General features: G+C 41.2%; 1 protein-coding gene across 1 annotated transcript; it reads right to left on the bottom strand.

Moving 5' to 3' along the window:
- Positions 1-286: 286 nt before the first annotated feature.
- ark2ca (arkadia (RNF111) C-terminal like ring finger ubiquitin ligase 2Ca) lies at positions 287-19,402 on the bottom strand. Its single transcript, XM_083794043.1, has 8 exons — positions 19,079-19,402; positions 9,176-9,497; positions 8,677-8,802; positions 8,438-8,567; positions 8,196-8,300; positions 7,543-7,638; positions 6,010-6,113; positions 287-5,600 (listed from the first exon to the last, which is right to left on the bottom strand). Exons 1-8 carry the CDS (start codon positions 19,137-19,139, stop codon positions 5,483-5,485), a joined length of 1,062 nt encoding a protein of 353 aa, XP_083650169.1. The 5' UTR covers positions 19,140-19,402; the 3' UTR covers positions 287-5,482.
- Between the last annotated feature and the right edge of the window lie 1,942 nt (positions 19,403-21,344).

Here is a 21,344-nt window from a genome sequence, read left to right as displayed (position 1 = left end):
AACCACTGCTTTATATTAACTCAAGTCACTCATTTTAGTGAACAGATCAGACAATTTTTGAGTGGTGCAACCACTCCTACAACCAGCAATGTCCGTGTACACCTATGTATGTATCAGTGGTCATGAGCACGAGTATGTCACTTATTAATACCAGTAGGGGGCGCCAAAAACAGAGAGAGGGGTAGTGCTGTGCCTTCTGCCTGCTAATGAGAGAGAGAGAGAGAGAGAGAGAGAGAGAGGAAGGGGGGGGGGAGAGGGGAGTTGCACCACTCGGTTCACACAGGTGTGATTTTTATCCAATTTATTACAAAAAGAGCACATACAAAAGGATAATATTACAAGCCATGAAAAAAAAAAATCAAACATAACAGTTTGGGTTTAGCAATGCAAATTTTAAAATCATTATTATTAGTAGTAATAAATAAAGTACAAAATTCCACCAAATGTGAATCTAACATTTACCCATAATATCCTCATCCAGTTCAACACACGCATAATCATTAACGAGCTATTGCTTTAATATTAACGATAAATAATTCTATTTTGAGATAAATTATCCTATATTGAAAACCTTTGCGCAGTCACAACTAAACAGCAGATTTTCATACGAAGATGGTGGCAGCCCTGTCACTGGCACTTTTTGGGATATTTTCTTCCGTTCAGTTTTTTTTCTTCAGATTCAAGCAAGCAGCAGCAAAAATGAATAATCTTCTGATTTGTTATATTCTTTGTATATATTTTCACCATATACTTTACTTATATATCATTGAGACTATATTGTTGAAACCTGAGAAAAACATGCATTTTTAGAAAGTTTGTGCTTTAAGATCCTCTTGTCTGCCCTTTGCTTTCAGTAGAGGATTGTGTGAAGAAGCAATGGATGGAGTCTAGAATGAATGGACGGTTAGAATCAAACGCTAATTAACCCATTTATTTCATATTTTTTCATAAATTAAAGCCTTTCTTCATCATAAAAGTGTCACACAAAACTAGTGACAATAGCAGATCTATGAGCACGCTCGGCTATATTCACTATTTCAATCGTTTTTAAAACAATAATAGAAAAAGAAGGGTTTTGGACATCCATTTTTCTACCCGTTTTTCAATAGGCCTCAGGTCTTAATGGGTTAATGCCTGATGTATACCTCATCATAAGATGGTGTCTTGCGTCGATAATAACCAACCTACAAGCTGATCATGTGGCACGTGATCTTGTACATTGGCTATTTCCGGTGCATGGCACCTTGTACGACAGACTATAAGTTTGTTATAATATATTCAGAGACGAAAACAGAAACAGGAGAATATGGGGCACGGAAATATAGACGTAGTAGATGTAGAGAACAAAGGAAATGAAAGAAAGTAATTATGTACTACACGGTGAAAAATGCCTCTTTGTAGTCAGAAATATTTCCACAATATTAATTTTTTTATCAAAGTATAGCAAAACAACCTTGATAATGGTATGACAAATGCATTTTCCCAAGTCAGTCTGATTTGAATTTGTAACCATGATTATAAAATATAATATGTAAAGAAAATGTGACATGATGCATCACACTTTTTTAGTTGAAATTTTTGTTTTGGTGAGCAATACCGACAAAGTATACATATGGCTTAAGCAAAGGCACAACAATAGAATGAGGATGCTACCTTTGATTCATCAATTCTCGGGATTTCTTTCACCAATCAAGTCCTTCATTGGACATTTATATGAACAATAAGGTGACCATGTGATAACTTAACTATCATCTCTGTCGGATGGAAGCAGATCTACCAAGCTCCAAACCTGCTACTTTTGATGCTTTTGTGTTTCATTGTAATATGATCAAGGAGGGCATTAGTCTATGGAAAAAGAAAAAGTAAAAAATATGGAGTCTGTAGATAAGAGTTTTCTGTCCGACAGCAACGCTATATTAATGGCTTAAATAATGTGGAAATATCTCTTTGACGTTAGACGTGAGGCACTTATACGAGTTATCACACAAGAAATGTTGATGGTGAAAGCAGAAAACAACTTGACAGAGAGAGACAGAGACAGAAGGAACATCCTTCAGATTTGTCATTTTAAAGTCAGCACATTATGAAAGGCAGAGAACTGTGATGGTGATAATAATATTGACTGATACTGCGTTATGCCAGTGAGAGGGTTCCCTTATTAAATCTATGAGTGCAAAACCAGACAGGAAGAATTGATACAAAAGAAAAGAAGCAACGAACTCCGCTGTAGTTTGTTCACTAAGAGATCACAGCATAGAGGGGATTGCATTCAAAGGAATGTAACCAATATCCACAACAGCACCAGAGAGAGAGAGAGCAAGACCGAGAGAGAGAGCGAGAGAAAAATAATTAACGAACATACTGGTGAGACAGACAAAGACGGAGACAGAGATAGCAGGCTCAGTATCATAGCCCAGGACAGTAAAGCGTGATTTACACATAGTTGTATCCTGGTGTGGCGTGCCCAAAATAACAGATCTTCAAGCTTTCAGTGTGTGGCACCTCGTTGCAATGTGAGATATTAGATATGCTGTTGTTGGCACGCCACACTGGGATAAAACTGAGAACAAATCAGGACAGTAAACATCACACAGCCGGCTCAGGCAGATCAAACAGCAGGTTTTTTTTTGCTTTTTCAATTTTCAACATTAGTCTTCAGAAAAATACAACTGCATGCAAAGCATTCCCATTTAAAACAATGCAAAAATGAGGTAACAGTTTCTTTTTTTCTCCCAAAAATCATTTTTGTGTTATTTCTAAATAAATAAATATGATTCAATTGCAAAAAGGAAAACTATATAAAATTAAATATGCACCCACAATATCTACAGTTAGTAATAAATTATGATTGTTAAATACTTAAGGCATCTCAACTGACAACACCCTGTGTAAACTATCAAAACGTCCCACAAACAACTCCACTACAGCAGGAGGCAGTGTCAACACTGGCAGTGCACAAGACAGCAAGATGGCCTGTCTTAATTCATCCTTGCTAATTGATCCCTTGGCCCACGTGCCTTTGGAGTTAGTCCCAATCGTTTTTGTTTTGTTTTTTGTTTTCCCCCATTTCAGTGCATAGGACAGTTAGGGTCCTAAAGGAATCTCTCAAGTTCAACACAAATCTGTGATATTGAAAAGATGGAAAATAGGGCATAAAAGGTCAAACAATTGCAAGAAAGCGCAAATATTGTTATTGAACGTCGAGAAAATCAGTTTTTTATCAGTCTAAAAGATGCTTTCCTGGCATAAAGATTGTGCTCCATCAAGTCTATATACACTGTGAGAGAGATACTGCCTCCGTCGTACAACATTCTACATTGTTGATCTATCAATACAGCATAGCAACCAGCATAGCAACCATGGGGGGAGATCCGTCACACAACAAACACTAGGTAAATACACAAGCTCCTCACTCTGATTCAAACACTGCGTGTTTCTATACATAAACATACTGAAACCAACGCAAATGCAATACCAAAGAAAAACATTTGTTGCTATATCTATCATCACATGTGCTTAATTGTTCTTTAGGCAATAAGGTAAACATCACAACAGGACTCATCGTCGTTGCCACCAAGAGGACAGGATGAACACACGCTACAAGTCAGCAATACAGCCACACAGACATCGTGCTCGAATTTAAGTTTGTTCGTTAGCATCGAGGAGATAGTCGCAGGCTCAGGTTAAAGCCTAATTTAAACTGTGTCGTACGTCAGTGTCGCGGAGCATTGCGTTTTTTTGTTGTTGTAAATATGTTGTTTTTCGATAGCGACACTGTCGTCGACAGGTAAGTAAAAAAGCTACTTATAAATTAGGCTTAATTAAGTCATGCACAGACAACCGTGCACCTTCCTTAGTTTAAAGGAATGGTACAGAAGCCAACAGCCCATGTCTACAATGAAACATGCATTTACTACATTTTTCAGCCAGAGCACTTATGTCAGTCAGGACAGCATCTATAGCCTCCTTTAGCCTTACTGTACCCTGTTACTGTAGTGAATGATGGGGATGGGCCCTTAAAATAGTTCATACTGTATAATACATTTTCCTTTTTTTTGTCCTTTTTTGGCTTTGGATTATATAAATTCATGTAATTAATCTGGCCACAGAAACTTATAGAATGATGCCTTGACACACACTTCAATTCATACTTAAGGATTTGTTGCACACACCCACACTTTAGTATACTCTATACATCTACACAGTGGGGCAGTGTGCACAGGCGGTATATGCGTGCGCGTGTGCATGCACACACGCACACACACACACACACACACACACACACACACACACACACACACACACACACACGCACACACGCACACACGCACCAGTGAATCAGGTCAAGCTACGCTATGGTGAAATGTATTTTGGTAAAACACTTTTTACCTGCGTATTTTAACTTTGAACACGAAAACTCGATCCCTAGCCCTCACAGCAGTGAAGGAGACCTTCTTCACGTGACACCACAATTTCAAATGTGAACAATTGTGATGCAAAAAGACTACAAGCTGGGTGCAATTGAACTGGACACTCATCTAGTGCTCTCCTCTATAAAGTGATGGGACCACTGAATATCACTTGCTGGACACTGCTACTGTTACTGTTACTATAACTATTACTACTACTACCACCACCATGAATGATCTGGAGACACATATGGCAGCAGGCCATTTAGTTCCTATCAACCACATTAACCCTGGTGGTGTCCCTATTTTGGGCATGTCGTTACTGGCAACAATTCTCAAAAAACCAGCCTGTGCCTATATGTGTATAACATCAAAAATAGCGGATCAACCAATTTGCTACGTGCCACAATGCACCGCGTTTGGAGCTTGTAGATATAGTTATGTAGTTATTTTCGCCGCATGCCGGTGTCAGGCTTAAAATACATGATGTCACCAGTGCGTTTGAGGAAGGAATAGAGAGGGCGAGAGAAGGCATCTGGCTGGAGGTGGGGTTGCGCGTTCTCCACGCTCAGAGTTTGAAATCATGGCTTTTTAAGAACATGCTACACTGCCCAGGCTGCCTACAACAGTACAACACTACACTAACAACACCCCACTTATAACAAGCAAGCTACGAGTAAGTCCAGTGTACATATGTTTGTATGTATGCATGTATAGTCCTCATTGTACTGTGTGTGTGTGTGTGTGTGTGTGTGTGTGTGTGTGTGTGTGTGTGTGTGTGTGTGTGTGTGTGTGTGTGTACCGTATGTATGTTTGCATAATGTGTTTGAGGGGATGTGCTTCTATATCGGGAGAATTTCCAGCAGCCTCTTATTACATAAAGTTAACAATCCTGGCTTGGCTCAGTAAGCATGAGTCAGAGTGAGTGGTCATGTGATCGTGCGATCATGTCATGTGACATCTGGAGACATTTTGGCAAAGCACCCAGTGAGGGGGAGGGGCCAGCAGACCATGTGGAACGGAACATTGGAACCACGGCGGGGTGATTGACATGTGGGATTTCGGGCGGGTCATCAGCTGTCAGGGTTCAGCTGTGTCTCGATGTCAACACGGCATATGGGACACTTCCTGCTGGTGACCAGCCATTGGTCCACACAGCCCTGGTGGAAGAGATGCATGCAGGGAAGTCTCCTGAGAGAGAGAGAGAGAGAGAGAGAGAGAGAGAGAGAGAGAGAGAGAGCATATCGTAACACCTCTAGTCTCAGCTGTCTTGAGGGGGTCTGGGAATGCTGACATTACATCAGCTGTCCGAGGAGGGGTCTATATCCATGTTTTACATTTATAATTGGCCGATACATCAGCTTGGGATGATATATTGATCATACCAAGCTTATGTATCGGCCAGGCTCTGGACTAGGCCTACACTACAGGCATGCTATCATGAATAGGATACAGGGGAAGAGTAAAGCCCAAACCGCACCAATGCAACCTGTCGCAACACCTTGTGACAAAACAGTTTTAAGGTCAACCACACCGAAACACACAAAACATTGGTGCGGTTTAGGCTTAAGAGACCATCCCAGTGAAAATGTCGTCTCACCTGACGTCCTCTCCGTCCTCCAGCATGGACAGGCAGATGGTACATTTCTCATCCACGTCCGTCTCCTCCTCGTATTCTCTGATCTTCAAGTCCAGGGGCTTTCTCTGAGGGCCAAACGGAATGCACAAAAAGAGAATATGGGGGTCAAACCATAGAACTATAATATATCTAGAGAACGGATTGGGGAGCGACAGCCCCGTCCCCTGCTATTCACTTCAATGGAAGTTGCTCAATGGCGTTTTGAAGCACCTGGAAGAACAACTAAGTCTTCTGGGTAGTACCCCTCGAGCGTTGATATGATTGGTTGGCTCCCATCATAGTACCCCTCACGCTGTTCTTGTGTACGTCCTACGTCACGATTCAGTCATAAATTGAACATGGGCCCAGCCTGCCTGCAGTACCAGGTTTTGACCAGTAGGGAGACGACTTCAACATTGCCCAGCCAAGCTAGGGTCAAACAGTGTATTACTGGAACGCTGGTTCTCTTTTCCTCTATAGTTTTTATACCACGATTTTGTAACCCATTTTTCAGTGTCCAAGTCGCTCCTTCACACCTGACAGGGGGGAGTTTCCCTGGTTGGACGTAGCACGTGGAAGGAACATTCCAACCAGTTCCTTTCCCCTCCAGAGGCAGTTTAGAGACCAGGATTACTGCATCTTTTTTGTGAGGGTACCTACCCTAGGGGACACGGATAGAACATGCAAACTCCACACAGAACACTGGTTCTCAGTTGAACCGGTTCAGTTCTTCTTTTCCCGCCTGAAAATGAATTGGTTCAGAACCTTACAAGTTGGTTTGGAACTGGAACCAAATGGCCGCCGGTTCCGTGAAAGCACCAAGGTTCCAAGAATATAGAACGGAACCAGAGTTGTTTTGGTGGAAAAGGGACCATCATCAATGTGCAGGTTCGGGGAGGGCTAAATGATTAATAGTCACAAATAGAAACCAAAGCGGGGCACAGCTAGAAGGTCCTGGGTTCGATTCCCGCTCGGGGCGCTGTGGGTGCTGGCGGCGTGTTTCCTCCTCCGCGTCATCAGTGCCCATACCCGAGGCGGTGTTGGCGAAAGGGCCTTTCTGTGTGGAGTTTGCATGTTCTCCCCGTGTCCCCTAGGGTAGGTACCCTCACAAAAACATGCAGTAATCCTGGTCTCTAAACTGCCTCCCCCTGGCCAGCCGGGGCGCCTGATGGAGGGGAATGGAACTGGTTGGAATAACGTGTTCCTTCCACGCGCTACGTCCAACCAGGGAAACTCCCCCCTGTCAGGTGTAAAGGAGCAACTTGGACACTCAGGCATGAAGGAAGCATGAGTTCAAGTCCGTTGCTCTCCCCAGGTTGGCGGAGGGTGTGTAGAGCCCAGGATCACATTAGATAATTGACACAGGGGTGAAAAATGGGTTACAAAATCGTGGGATAAAAATTATAAAAAAAAAAAAAAAAAATAGAAACCAAAGAAAACGGACTGTTACAGGTCTGTAACTCAGAGTGTACAAATTGGTTCCATTTGTACACTCTTAATTACATTTTTATCTACCTTTTTGTATTTGTGTGGAAAGGTGAATCTTTCTATGGTTGTCTGGACGGCTCCTCTGCTCACACTTCCCAGACGATCTTCAAGTTGCAGCAGCTCCTGGGTCAGTTCAAGAAATAGAACATTGCATAAATATGATGTGATACTATATAGACACTAGTACAACATTCTAACAAGTCTTCAGACATTGCTTTGTATTATTGGAGCCAAATGTACAACTTCAAGAGTCAACTTCAGGAGTCTTTGAGGGGGCTCCAGGTGGTCCCAGGGTAAATGTGTTAATACAGCATCACAATCATTTCAACCCCCTTATGGCTCACAGCCAACATATACTGCTATGTTTGAACATCTTCACAATTATCAAATGTTTGTTAGATAAACCGTGAGGTTCCCAGTTCGATCCCGGGCTCCCCCAGAGTTAGTGTCGAAGTGTCCTTGAGGAGTTGAACCCCTAATTGCTCCCGATGTGCAGGTTGGTGCCTTGCAGTTGCATGGTTCCAGCCGTCATTGGTGTATATTAACGTGTGGGTGAATGTAATACACAATCTATGTAAAGCGCTTTGGAAAAAGGTGCCATATAAATGCACCATTTACTATTTAGATTTTAGAACCACTGATCTAAATTGGATCAAACTACAACAGCTAGGTTGGTCTACCTCATAGGTTTCCCGGACGGCAGTGGCGTGCCGTGAAGGGTTTATGCCTTGTAGTGCCAGAAGGTGGAGCTGTGGGTACGGGTAGTTTCTGATCTCATGTACAACCTGGCAAGGACAAGAGAATGACACAATTATTCTACTATGTCAACCAAGCCCCTTAAAGGGCTAGTTCACCCTCAAAATGACTTGTTTTCTATCAATGACCCTGTGCGCGTGAAGCCTTGAATTGCCTTGAAACATACCACTTGTGCAGACGATGTGTTCCTGGGGAAGTGGTGCAGTCTAGGAGAGGCCAGGTAATGTTGGTAATGCTGTGGAAGCTGCTGTAGTTGGTACTGGTGGTGAGGGAGGTTAGTGTCCACACTGAGATCCCTGGAGATACACATCACACCAAATCAATGGCAACAGTGAACACATGTTCTAGCAGACAGTTAGAGATGCGGAGGGAGGGGCAACCATTTGATCTGTAACAGTGACTGACCAGTCTGTGCCTTCAGCCAGGTAGCGGGGCTGCTGCGTCAACGGCTGTGGAACATGGAGCCCTGGAGAGAACTCATAGCCTGAGCGTAGCCGATGAGCATTCAGAGGAACACGCTCCTGGGTTCTCCTGTGGAGAGCAAAGAAATTCATTAACCACTTAATACCAAACTTTGACCACCAGGGTCCTCTATACTTGGGCTACTGATTTTGGGTCAGTACTCTCTAAACCAAGGGCTCTATTTTCGTCCATGCTAAACCCCTTATCCCTAAACTACTTTGCCTTTTTTACGATTTTGAAAATAATTTTCGAATAGTTCAACTAGCTGATCTACAAATCGACACGTTGTGAGCTTATAAATTGGCTATTTTAACTATTCAAAAATGTTTTAGTAAAAAAGGCAAAGTAGTTTAGGGATAAGAGGTTTAGCATGGATGAAAATAGAGCCCCAAATCTCTTCGCCCAAAACCACGCACGCGCGCGCACACACACACACACACACCTGGACTGCGGGAGGATCCTGCGCTGCTGCGCCTCAAGCAGTTGCTGCTGGATGAGGTATTGCTGGTGTAAGGCCTGAGGTAGGAATGGAGGCCCCGCCGGTACGTCCTGGAACTGGGAGGCGGCTGGCAGGGCCGCGAGGGACGGGTGGTGCGCCGGGGGCAGGTGGGGGGGCAGGGCTGTCTGGGGGGCGGGAGGCTGCTGGTTGGCGGCATGTCCCAAGGAGAAGTCGGCCGAGATGGACGCTTGCTGTGGAGCGGCCTGCAGGTGAAAGTGTCGGCAGGAGGTAGCATGGCTGTGTTGATGCCTGGTGAAGTGAGCTCCTATACATGCACAGGACATAAACACAAGCAGTGAGAATTAAGACCACACAGACAATGATATAATATGCAATATTTGTAAGTGAGTCATTACATTCATGAAGCCTAAACGATGCGGACAAAACTACACAATAGATGTACCTTGAACACACACACACACACACACACACACACACACACACACACAAATGAAATACAAACCATTAACCACTTTCATCCCGGCGTCCCCATTTTGGGCACGTCATTATAAGGGAGATCTTCCATATAGCCGAGCTTGAAACAGGTCTCAATGTGATGTGTTTTAGCTTGTAGATCTGATATTTTTCACCAGTATTCACATACTACTGTAGGCCTACACTGTACATTGCACAATAGAGTACAGAACAAAAAGAGAGGAGTGACCTCAAACAGGAATTGGGTTCACAAGACAGATGAAGCGGCAGATGGACAAAATCACAAAGACCCCTATGGAGCAACACTAAATGCCAAGATGGTCTTCCTCATGGGTCAGTGGACGAGACACAGACAGAGCTCCGTTACACGCAGCACGAGTCCAACAAGATCTCCAGAGCACAAAGGATCGGCTTGTTTTGTCTGTGGCTGGTCAATCAAATAGATTTTGTTGTACTTAGTAGGCAACGGAACACACATCTATTTACTCTGGTATTTTTAACATTTCTACTGAAAACATGAATATTATTTTGGTGACGTGTAATATACCAAGCTCATGTGCACGTTGTACATACTACATAGGCTACTGTATTATTATTTATTTATGTTTTATTTTTATTTTATTGGTTTCCATTTTATTATCAGTATAACGACTCTTTTTGTTCACCCTTTCTACTTTGTTCTTCATTATTATTACCTACTGCATTACCTGAACGACAAAAAAAAAAAAAGGTTTTACTCTTGTGTACCTCTACACAAGGTGTCACAATAAAACTCAACCTTGAACTATCTTGCTTAGCCCTCAGCACTTGGACTGCCCGGATGATGCGTGTTGCATGACCTATTAGGTATAAAAATGTAGTCAAAGTGCACTAACGGTATATTAATCCATTGAAACTGGGAAAGTGAAACATTTGGAATAACGTCGAATTACGAAAAAGTGAAAGAACTACTGATTTAGAGGGCATTTGCAAATCGGCCTTGTGTCAGTTATTACAGTAGCCTATTAAACATGATATTAAGGTATACGTGTAGGCTTGGTGATAATGTCACGTTATCAAACAGTATTAACCAGGCAGATATTGTTTATCCAGTGCTGCAGACTGGGTGAGGACAGGTCTGTCTTGTTGTCCTCTCTCGAAAGAACAGGAGACTATAGTAATCTCGCTGAATCAGCATACTGCTGGTTCAAAGCCAAATAATCAATATCCATTACTAAGCCTGGGAGTGAGCACGGAAGACTGGAAGAAATGAGAAGAGCTGGATCTGAGAAAAGCAGCTGCTTTCCTTAAGCCTTATAGTGTATACTTTGTTGTATGATAAATCAGCTACTATATTTGAAAATGAGAAAATATTGAGGAGTGGTACCACTTTCAGTCTGGTGTGCCTATTTTGGGAATGTCATAGGCAAAAAAGGAAAAAAATAAGTCACAAATTGTCAGAAATATTGAATATAGCCAGGCTTGCCAGTAAGCCTATATGGCCATCCAGTCCTCTGGCCATCTAGGACAGGGGGAAGACTCCAGCCTGTTGGGGATGGGACGGGAAAACAAGTAGACCATGGACCATGTCAAATGCAAAGGAGCCCTACCAATAGAATAGCCTGGGTAGTGGGTACATAATCCAAGTTTTTGTCGTCTCCGCCAGGCCAAAGGCTCATGATTGTGCTATAACATGGCCGATTCACGTTTTTACCTATACTTGCACCAATAAGCGTTTTTACCTATACTTGCACACACTCCCTAGGGACCAAGGACAAATCTCTGCCGAGCAATATTCAGATCACAGTGCAGTTTTGCAAAACAACTTTTTTAATATTACTCTTACAAATTTTGTCCAAACATTACGCTAATCTATAGTCAAGTGATCAAGACTGATCTGTCAGATTTTTCATTCATCCTGATTGATGTATTCCAAACATTGCTGGCCCACAATAACCTGGCGGACCTGGTGGAGACCAGCTAACTCCATCAGCTAAGAGGAGCACTTTTTTCTAGTTTGACTTGACATCTTTGACAAAAATATAGTAGAGAATTATTGACAGATTTAAATCAATAATGAATACATTCATAGAATTTCCAATGTACAACACAACTAAAATAACAAAGACAACATGGGATATATATGGAACCTGATACAACTTGGTGTAGCTTCTGTAATAACCTTAGTAAATAAAGTAATTGCATTGATATCATATTTGTGTACTACACATTGTTTACAATCTTGTGAACCACATTTTAACATGTTCTAGTACTACTACTACTCTCTCCTCCATACTGAGCCACTTGATGAGCTTGTAGAAGATGTGTTCTGTGATAGTTTAAGGATCTACCTAGCCAATTATGTTTAAAGATTTTTAGGGAGTGTTCCAGGATGTGCAGGCGTATTCCAAATGTCATTGAACAACGGCCCCTGCCAATATTTCAAGAGCAAACTGAAAATTGTTTCTTTTTTATTTACCTTTGAGTGCCCTTTTAGTGCCCAACTGCCATACTCTCTCCAGATTGTTGATTGTCGAATATGCAGTCTGAGTAGGCTAAGTAACTGCTTCCTTGGTTCAAAGAAAATGGTTCAACTGGCTATTTGAAAAAAAATCTAAATTGTGGGGGGAAAAAAAGGCAAAGAAGTTTAGGGATAAGAAAATAGGCCCTTAAGTACTTTTCAGATCACAGGTCGATCATACAAGGCAAACACTTTTGGGGGCAGACCGCAGCTACCACCTGGGGGTCTACAGCAGCCCCTCAACACAGACGGGACCAATCAGGCGAGTGATCTGTCCTCACTGTGGAGGTGACATCCTGGTTCCAAAATCCACAGTGTCATCATGCATGAAGATGCCATGTGCCATGTACTGTAGCTACAAACAAGACTGAAGCAAAGACTCCTTCATATTGTATGCTGAGGTTAATACAAGGAAACATAATATGTAAATAATAAATGTGATGATTAAAACATCACAATGTGTAACATTACAACAACAGAAATCGCTTACAATTTGAGGGAGTTTTGAGTACTTGAATATACTGGGATTTGTTCATGCAATCCTTAAATTCTCACTTTAAAAATATGCCATTCACTATACAAGCAGGCGATACGCACTGTACGTCTTAAAATGTTATTACAATTTGTGGACCAAATATCAATAGTTGACATGTGCTGACATTGTGAATGTGAATATAGCCTACTTGGTCTACTTCTACAAATGAATAACGTTGAAGAGTAAGTGGATGCTGAATTACTTTTAAGGTATTGAATGGGTAAAAAAAAAAGTTAAGTATTCTATTTTCACTATCTCTAATCATAATTCATATTACTATTGCTGCCAACATTGTTTTTCACTGGACATAGCCCTGGGGAACATAAACCCAGTGACACTTGGTGTGAGCTGTGGAGTGAACCCACAATGTTTGTCTGAACAATTAGAGCAGAAATGGCAGATTTATGGGTTGAATGGTCCAGAGGGAAATAATTTCAAAGCACATTCACCCACTTCTGAGGGCAGATTAAATGTCACAGTAGTATTAAAGCAGTGAGTGAACCCAGTACGGCTGAGCGTAACCCATAACTTGTTCTCGATTTAAAATATTAATATTCCATAACACACACTGCAGTGCTCCTGACAGCAGCCATGACATGATTACTAATGATACCTCTGCCTTGAGTGTTGAGTTAACTGAAAATGCCATATCTACACGTAACACGTAAGTGCTTTAGACCTGCCATTTTCTGTGTGGGCGACAACTAATCAGGCTTAAATCTCCTGACTGGTGCAGATCTGTCCACATGGCACATGCATGTGCCTCTTCACAGCCCCTCCCCCACTATGTGGCTGCAGATGAATGACAGGCAGCCCCCCACAATACTATCCCACCCGTGACTGCGCCAGTCCAATGGAGAATCGGTGTTCTTTCACAGATTATCCTGCTTATAATATAGAGCTGCAACTGTCAATTATTTTCTTGTGATTATTCTATTGCTTAATTTATTTTTATTAATCCAATAATCAAGAACGTGTTTGCGTGGCATTCAATATATAATAAATATATTTTCTTGTATTATAATTGACTAAATCAATTGGTCTGATTAACCCATTTCATTTAAATTTCATTTCATTTTACGATGGCATCGTGTAGGGGTGGGCGATATGGAAAAATATAATATCACAATATTTCTTTCAAGCAGTATCACGATACACACTATTCTATTATTTAAATCAATTTGTTTGATTAACTGTAGCACCCTATAATCATTGTACTACACACACACATTGTAGCCAATCGGTTGCATGGTCCTGTGTGGAAGACAAGGACCTTGTCGGTGATGTTTTTCAGCATCCATGGAACCTTACATGCCTTGAATGGGGGTTTCTCTTCAAACAATCTGATGTAACCATTTGCAATATGGTGATTTGTGTAGATTTGTAACCAGAGATTTGAGTTTCAGATGTACCTTAATTCAGAATATCAATGATTATTTGAGCTAATATGTATTCATGTATGTTCGCATAAGCCACAAGCTACACCAATTCTCGTGATTATAACATTAAATGTATCTATTAATATCATCAACGACGTGACAATCTGCATCAGCAACTCATTTAACGCCTTATTTTAATAGTATAGTAGTGACAATAGTCGAATTGTAATAGAATGGTATTAGAATAGTAGCATAGTAGAATAGTATAGACTTGTTTTAATAGTAGGGACAGGTGGATTGAATTGTTTAGCTGTGTTATTTTTATTAATCTTTTTGCAAGACAAATGTCAATAATCTGAGGACACAGTTTGTGTCATATATATTGTTGCTGTTGGGTGGAAACCTTGCAAGTCCAAAACCACCACTGGGGATAAAAGATCTGGTGAACCGGTGTTATTTAGTCAGTTACCTGATATTGACATATATATATTTATTAACCCTATAGTACAGACTAGACACACCACTTTCACTTTAAAAAATATCAGATCTATTGTGATCGTGTAATAGTGTAGATCGACTATTTTTGCAACTTGTGTGTGACATTGTCGTACGAGAAAGAGTAGGGAAGGGAAAAAAACACAATAGATACAAGTTATCTGCCCGACAATGACAATATGGTATAATTCAGACTGACTGGCCTCAGAGCAGAGCATGAATTACTTGCAAATGAGCATCAGATCAGACAATAGCACCAAGGCAGAGCCTTAGTAATGCGATTGTCTGATGCCCTCACGTCCCTATATTTTGGGAAACATTTTCCAAAACATTTTAAAAATAAATCTCCAATTCGTACCAAAAAAATAAAATTATTAGAATAAATCCAATGCTGCTTTTGCCATACGATGAAAAACTTGACTAAACTGTAAAAGTATAATTTGTAGTGGTCAATACATGAAACAATTTAAAGCGAACCCCTGTATTCTTAGTTAAAGATTTACCTGAATTGCAACTGTACTGTACTTTCCATGTACACTATCTTGTAAACTTGTAGATCTGCTATTTTGGTCAATGTTCCCCGACAGAATATGGATTCAAAAAGGCATGAGACAGAGAGGAAAAGATTGAAATGTTAATAATGACATGATGTAAATATAAAAAATCCTCCGTTTTCTGGCAAGAGCAACTAATTCAGCTGCAACTGACCCCAAGAAAGGAGTGGCCCCTTGAAGTGGCTCTGTCACACACCTAAGAAATGACAGCACAGACAGTATGGACAGGAGACTACTTTAACCCACTTAAACCCCATACTCATCTTAATCTACATTAAATATCTTTGCTGAAAAACCCCATACTAATCTTAATCTACATTAAATATCTTTGCTGAAAATAGCCATTTGACAAGGTCACAACGCGACATGTTGAGATCTTATCGATAGCCTATTTTCTGCAATGGTTTTCCCAGAATATGGATGCTGGGGTTTAAGTGGTTATGGGCTCATTTAAGCCTGATTTATACGTTGTTGTGTACAATGGGCGTCTCACGCCGAAAATCTACAAGCTCACTGGAGCTTGTAGATCTGCTATTTCCTCATGACAGACAATATCATTTCAACTGGGGGAAAAAAGTGTAGATGACGCTGGTCACGTCTACACTATATATTTTGTTTAACTTTTCAGTTAATAATAGCAAATAATGTCATTTTTGGCATATGACGTGGCCATTCAACAACAAAGTATAAATGAGCCTTGGTGAGAACATATAGTTGGGAGGGGAGGGGGGGGGGGGTCACACATGGAAATCAGCAGAGAGCACACTGAGGTTAGGAAAGATACTACAGTCTTTATTGGAAAATATTAGTTGTGTTGCAATGTGTGATAAAAAGTAATAATATACCCTATAACCATAATAATTTCATGCAAATAAAGACAAAAGGCAAGGCCCAGTCATGCTTTCTGTAGGGTTAACAGAAACAGAAGCAGCATCCAATGAGTAGATGTGAATTGCTAAACAGCACACATTTCGGTACAGCAGGGACAATCTCTACACAAAGATTACATTAGGATCTGCTGTTCAATATGGGAAAAAACAAAATAGAAAAAAAATGATCATGCATTAGGGCCTAAATAATACAACAACAAAAGGTAGGAAACCATAACAACAAAAAAGAAGAAAGAATATAGACATTTTTTTCTAGAAGGAGTTCTACAGCAGTGCAGGATATATTCACATCCCTGTAAAATGGATAGCATTCTGTAGGTGGATTTTATAGGGCAGGGGTTCCTGAACTTCATAGCTCGAGAACCAAAAGAGAAATTTGATGTCTCCCCCTGGGACCCCAACTATAGTGAAAATAGCAGATCTGCTATAATTACTACTTTTTTTCCCTGAAACGTAATGATTTTTTTATATACATATATTTTATTCCTCAGATTTTTTTCTATTTTGAAATAATACTGTAAAAGGAAAATATAGGAAAAGGGGGGGAAATTGATATTTACTCCTGACCCATTAAAATGGGTCCAGGACCTCAAAATGGGTCCCGACCCACTGTTTGGGAGGGTTAGGGTTATAAGGTGAGCATGGGGCATGACAGTGGCTCAGAAGGGACTTTTAAAGCGGCGAGATACGTTAGGCCTATGTTTCGCCAATTTACTGTGACCACAAGCTGAATGGCCACATTCTACTAGTAGGAACAAAGACTGTCACACATGGGGAGGATTAGGACTGTACCGACAGGTGCACTGGACCATCAGACAGAGGTGACCATTTCCAACGGAAAACATTAACCTTAAACCATGTTTCAAATATAGCGACAATAGCAGATCTACAAGCTCAGAGCGTGGTGCACTTGGAACACATTCTGAGCTTGTATTTTCACTGTTTTGTAAAGTTTTCGCTAAGAATGACATGCCCAAAATTGGGATGCTTGGTTAAAAGCACACACATCATTTTGCTGTTAATTATAGCAGTTATTTGCAGATAATGTGACCTTATTTTATTTTTTTAATGGGGCTGCCAATTGATGATGAAAGCTGCACGTACAATGCACCTTTTAAGGGAATGGAGAGACAACTATCCAAAGAGTTCGATCAAGCCCGGCTGTAATCGAATCAGGGGGTCAAAATGTATCCACTTTACAGAAATTTACAGCAGAATGTAGTCTATCCACACGGAATGGAAGAATCACAACAATGACATTTTGTTGTCAAAATCTAAAAGCTACAATGGGTTATTATTTTTTTTACTAAAGAGCAACATGACAGTTTAAAAAAAAGACAAACTGTTTTCTACAGAAAGGTGTTATTCTTTAGTTTAGTTACACAGAAGGATACGATTATGAATCAGTTTTAAAATGCCAATGTCGTCTTCAGATGGAAAAGAGGAAGTATGGAAGAAGGGGGGGTCACAATAACAGCTAGATGCAGAGAACAGGCAGAGGCTACGGCGGAGCACAGCAGCAGATGATCGTTAGCTACACAATGGAGGGGGACAAAGGTCTGAGAAAGGCGGAATGTAGAGCCAGCCTCCATACTATGGAACAGGAAAAAAGAACACAAATAAAAGCACAATGAAATCATTGGCGCTACTTGCATGTATTTTTTTAAGTGCATGTCATTATTATTGTTGTTATTATTATTACAATCAGCACAGATAGCCTTCTGTGATAGTGGGTGATACTTTGGCCAGTGTGAAGTGTATTTCTGCTTGCATCGACAAAATGTGTGTGTGTGTGTGTGCAGTTGTGCACACGTGTGTGTGTCTAGGGAGTGGGGGTCAGTTGTGATCATGCATTCACAGTTTGAGCACGTTCACAGTACCTAACCTAACCTACAGTATGAAAATGTAAATCAGATGTTCCCTCTGTCACATAGCCATATTATTTCGGGGTCTTTTTTGAAACACCAAAGTAGCCTAATGAACCCATTTATAAGAAAACAGCTCACGCATGCATGACATCTGCAGAGGGAGTTACAACCATAGAAGCGTTTTGAAAACCTTTTTGACTGTACTAAATAAACTGATGTAATCACAAGTGAGAGGGCAAAAGGACTAAATTGGAACACAGATTAAACTGCCAATTTGCAGGAGAAACCGGTATGGTTGTCAATTTCGTCTTGGCCAGTGTAGTTCTCAACCTGTGGGTCGGGACCCACAGTGGTCCTTGAGGGGGTCCCCCAGCTAAATGATTGACAGTTGGGATCCAAATAGACACTTACAGGTCTGTAACTCTGAGTGTGCAAATTAAACCAAAAGGACCCTTACAGGTTAATTAGCTTCGATTTGTAGATCCTCAGGGTAACAGTAACATATTTTAGTAGACATAGGGACCGTCTCAGAGATTTAAAAAACAAAAACAAACATGAAATGGATGTCCATGGCATGGCTTAGTGCATATCAAACTGGGGATCTTAATTAAATTAAAACAAGGTTGAGCTTGTCCAAATTGCAGAACATGGCCATTGACCAAGATGAGCCCACATTTGATTGTGAGCAGATCAATAGCAGTAATCAATATAACGGTTTAATATGAATATAAACACCGTATAAATGAATTCAAATCCACCAAAACAAAACGCTGCACGATGAGCCATTGTTGTGCACACTGCACACACAGCTGACAGACGGCTAGTAGCCAAGTAGCATCAACAGTGCTAGCTATGTGATCAATGACAGCTGCGTGTTAATAACAGGCCCAAGTATTCATCTAACGTCTAAACGATATCTCAAAACGGAGCTTCACATAATCTTAAAAACAAAAAACAGCACGATCGCTTCGGCTTCGATTAATTCGGGGCGATCATCATATTAGCAAGTTTAGCATCATGCTGATTGCTGATACTACTGATGCTTGGATTGGGGCTAGCAGGTGTCAATACTATGTTCACATTTACATTACTGTGTGCGATCATCGGCGTTGAAATGATGATAGCCGGGTCTGTGAAATGTTAATAGGGACATAATTAATACAATAAAATAAATATTTCAGAACTCATACCTCTGTTTCTAACTGAACCGAAGACGGGAAGAACCAAATATCCGACATGTACCAAGACCATCCTGGATCCTTTGTTGTGTCTATGGTGGGGGAGCCTACTGTGCTGTGTGTAGCCTGCTAGACAGATGGTCCATCCAGAGCTCCCAGACACACACTACTCTGCTAGTCTGCTGCTGCTCGCCTGAGTCGCCTCGGCTGAGCTCCCCCTCTCTGCTGCTCGACTCGACACAAAACAAAAGCCTGCTATAGAACCTCGTCGTACGACGGTGTCGCGCGCCCGATCTACAAGCTCACGACGCGTCGTCTTGAGTAAACCGGTGAGCTTTTAGATCGGCTATTTTCACAAAGCACACAGACCAACAGAGAGACGGGTCGTCGCGGGACCATGAATCCGGGACCATGAAACCTCTGCTAAAAACAATGAGATCAGCATGGGGGGAGGAGGGAGGGGGGTAACGGTGCCTCCCTCCCCCTATGTGAATTACCAGTGTGTATATATATATATATATATATATATATATATATATATATGCGCTGTGTGTGTGTGTGTATTTTAATTATTGTACTCTTGAATTAATAAGTACTATTTTTAAATGCATGAAGGTTACTTTTGGCAAGTATAACTACACTCCAGTACTTAACTACTCAAGTATAAATTGGACTGAGCAAAGTAACTCTCTTGCAGTAGGCTATGCTGTGCTGAGTAGCTTAACATTTGACCTACAATACTTTATTTTACTAGTGGGGTTGAGTACTTTGTCCAACATTAGTTGGCCTATCAAATAAAGAAACCTGCCGATGTATACAAGCTCACAACGCGACGGATGGAGTCGGAGAGACTGGATGGAACAGATGGGATGGGGATGTCAGTCACCCCCCACCATAAGCCTAGGGGCACACAAACTGAAACCTATCTCTCAGTATTGTAAAGACAGATGTCTGTGTGTAACTGATGTTGGCCCTTTACTCTCATTTAGGCAACCAAAGATCTTTGCTTTGCAGTCACAAGAATAGCATTACAATAAATATTTTTCATTCTCAATATCATCCATAAAGTCAGAGATTGTATAGAAATGAAGCAAGACAATAATGCAAAGACTGAGTAGCTTACCATGTCACTGTGGTTGCTGCTTTAGTAGTAGGCCTATTGTGTTTATTCTATTAATTCTTTCTTACTTATTCATTTATTTTACTAACAATTCCAAACAACATGGTTGTGTGTTCTACTTGCCAAACATTGTGTTAACTTACTTTTAACAATGTCCCTGTAGTACTTGTTACAGCAACGCCCTCTGGTGGTGGTTGTAGCAATAACTACAAAGTGAGGGGTCTGAAACGCACACAATCATGATGGAACATCACGTGAAGACTTACTTGCATAATAATTGTCTCCACCAGCCGAAGGCATGGGGAGAGTATGTTTTGCACTCCGTCCGTCCGTCCGTCCGTGACCAGCTAATCTCAGCCACCGTTAACCCGGTCGACGCCAAATTTTGCACACACACTCCCTGGATGCCAACCATGAACCTCTGCCCCAAACTTTCCAGAACGGCCTGTTATAGCGCCACCAGGAGGCCGCTTTGTGCAAAACAAGTTTTTTCACAGTACACCTACAGATTTTGTCCAAACATCACGCAAATTGGTACACAGTCTCTCTAGAGCCATTCAACAAAACGGGTCTTTCAGATTTCTCAGACTCCATCCTGATTGGTTAAGATTGGCTTCCAAAGTTCACAGGAGTGCTCAGTTTCAAACAAAATGCTGCAAATCATGAACACATCGCGTGATTTCCGTGAAATTGTGCACGCACATTTCCACTAGGCCGAGGACGAAATGCCACATGAACAATTTCAACTCAGCCTCAAGGTGGCGCTATAACTGGCCGAAAAGTGTTTTTACCTCTAACTGCACGGATCTGTGGATAACCTGGTGGAGACCTGTGCCCAGAAGGGCACTTTTTCTAGTTAAATATGATTTAACACTGAATATTGTGTTATCAGGCAGAAGGACATTTCGCCAGAAGCATTTACACTTAAATTGGGGTTTAAAGCAGCACAATTATTAGCATACAGCTGACCTCATGTGTGCAAAGATGTCAAAGGGCTTTCGGGACTTTTCTTTTAAATAGTCAAATTATCAATACTACAAGCTCACATGTTGTGAGCTTGTAGGAGCGTGCTATTTTGTAGATATGCTATTCCTCACACGTCAAAATATATAGAATTAAGTTTGGGATAAAGGCCAAATCAGACTGCATAGCTCCTCA

This window comes from Protomyctophum parallelum (assembly GCF_964188405.1).
Source record: "Protomyctophum parallelum genome assembly, chromosome: 21".
Taxonomy (NCBI): Eukaryota; Metazoa; Chordata; class Actinopteri; order Myctophiformes; family Myctophidae; genus Protomyctophum; species Protomyctophum parallelum.
The sequence above is the reverse complement of the archived record's forward strand: the minus strand, read 5'-3'. Positions and strand labels throughout refer to the sequence as shown.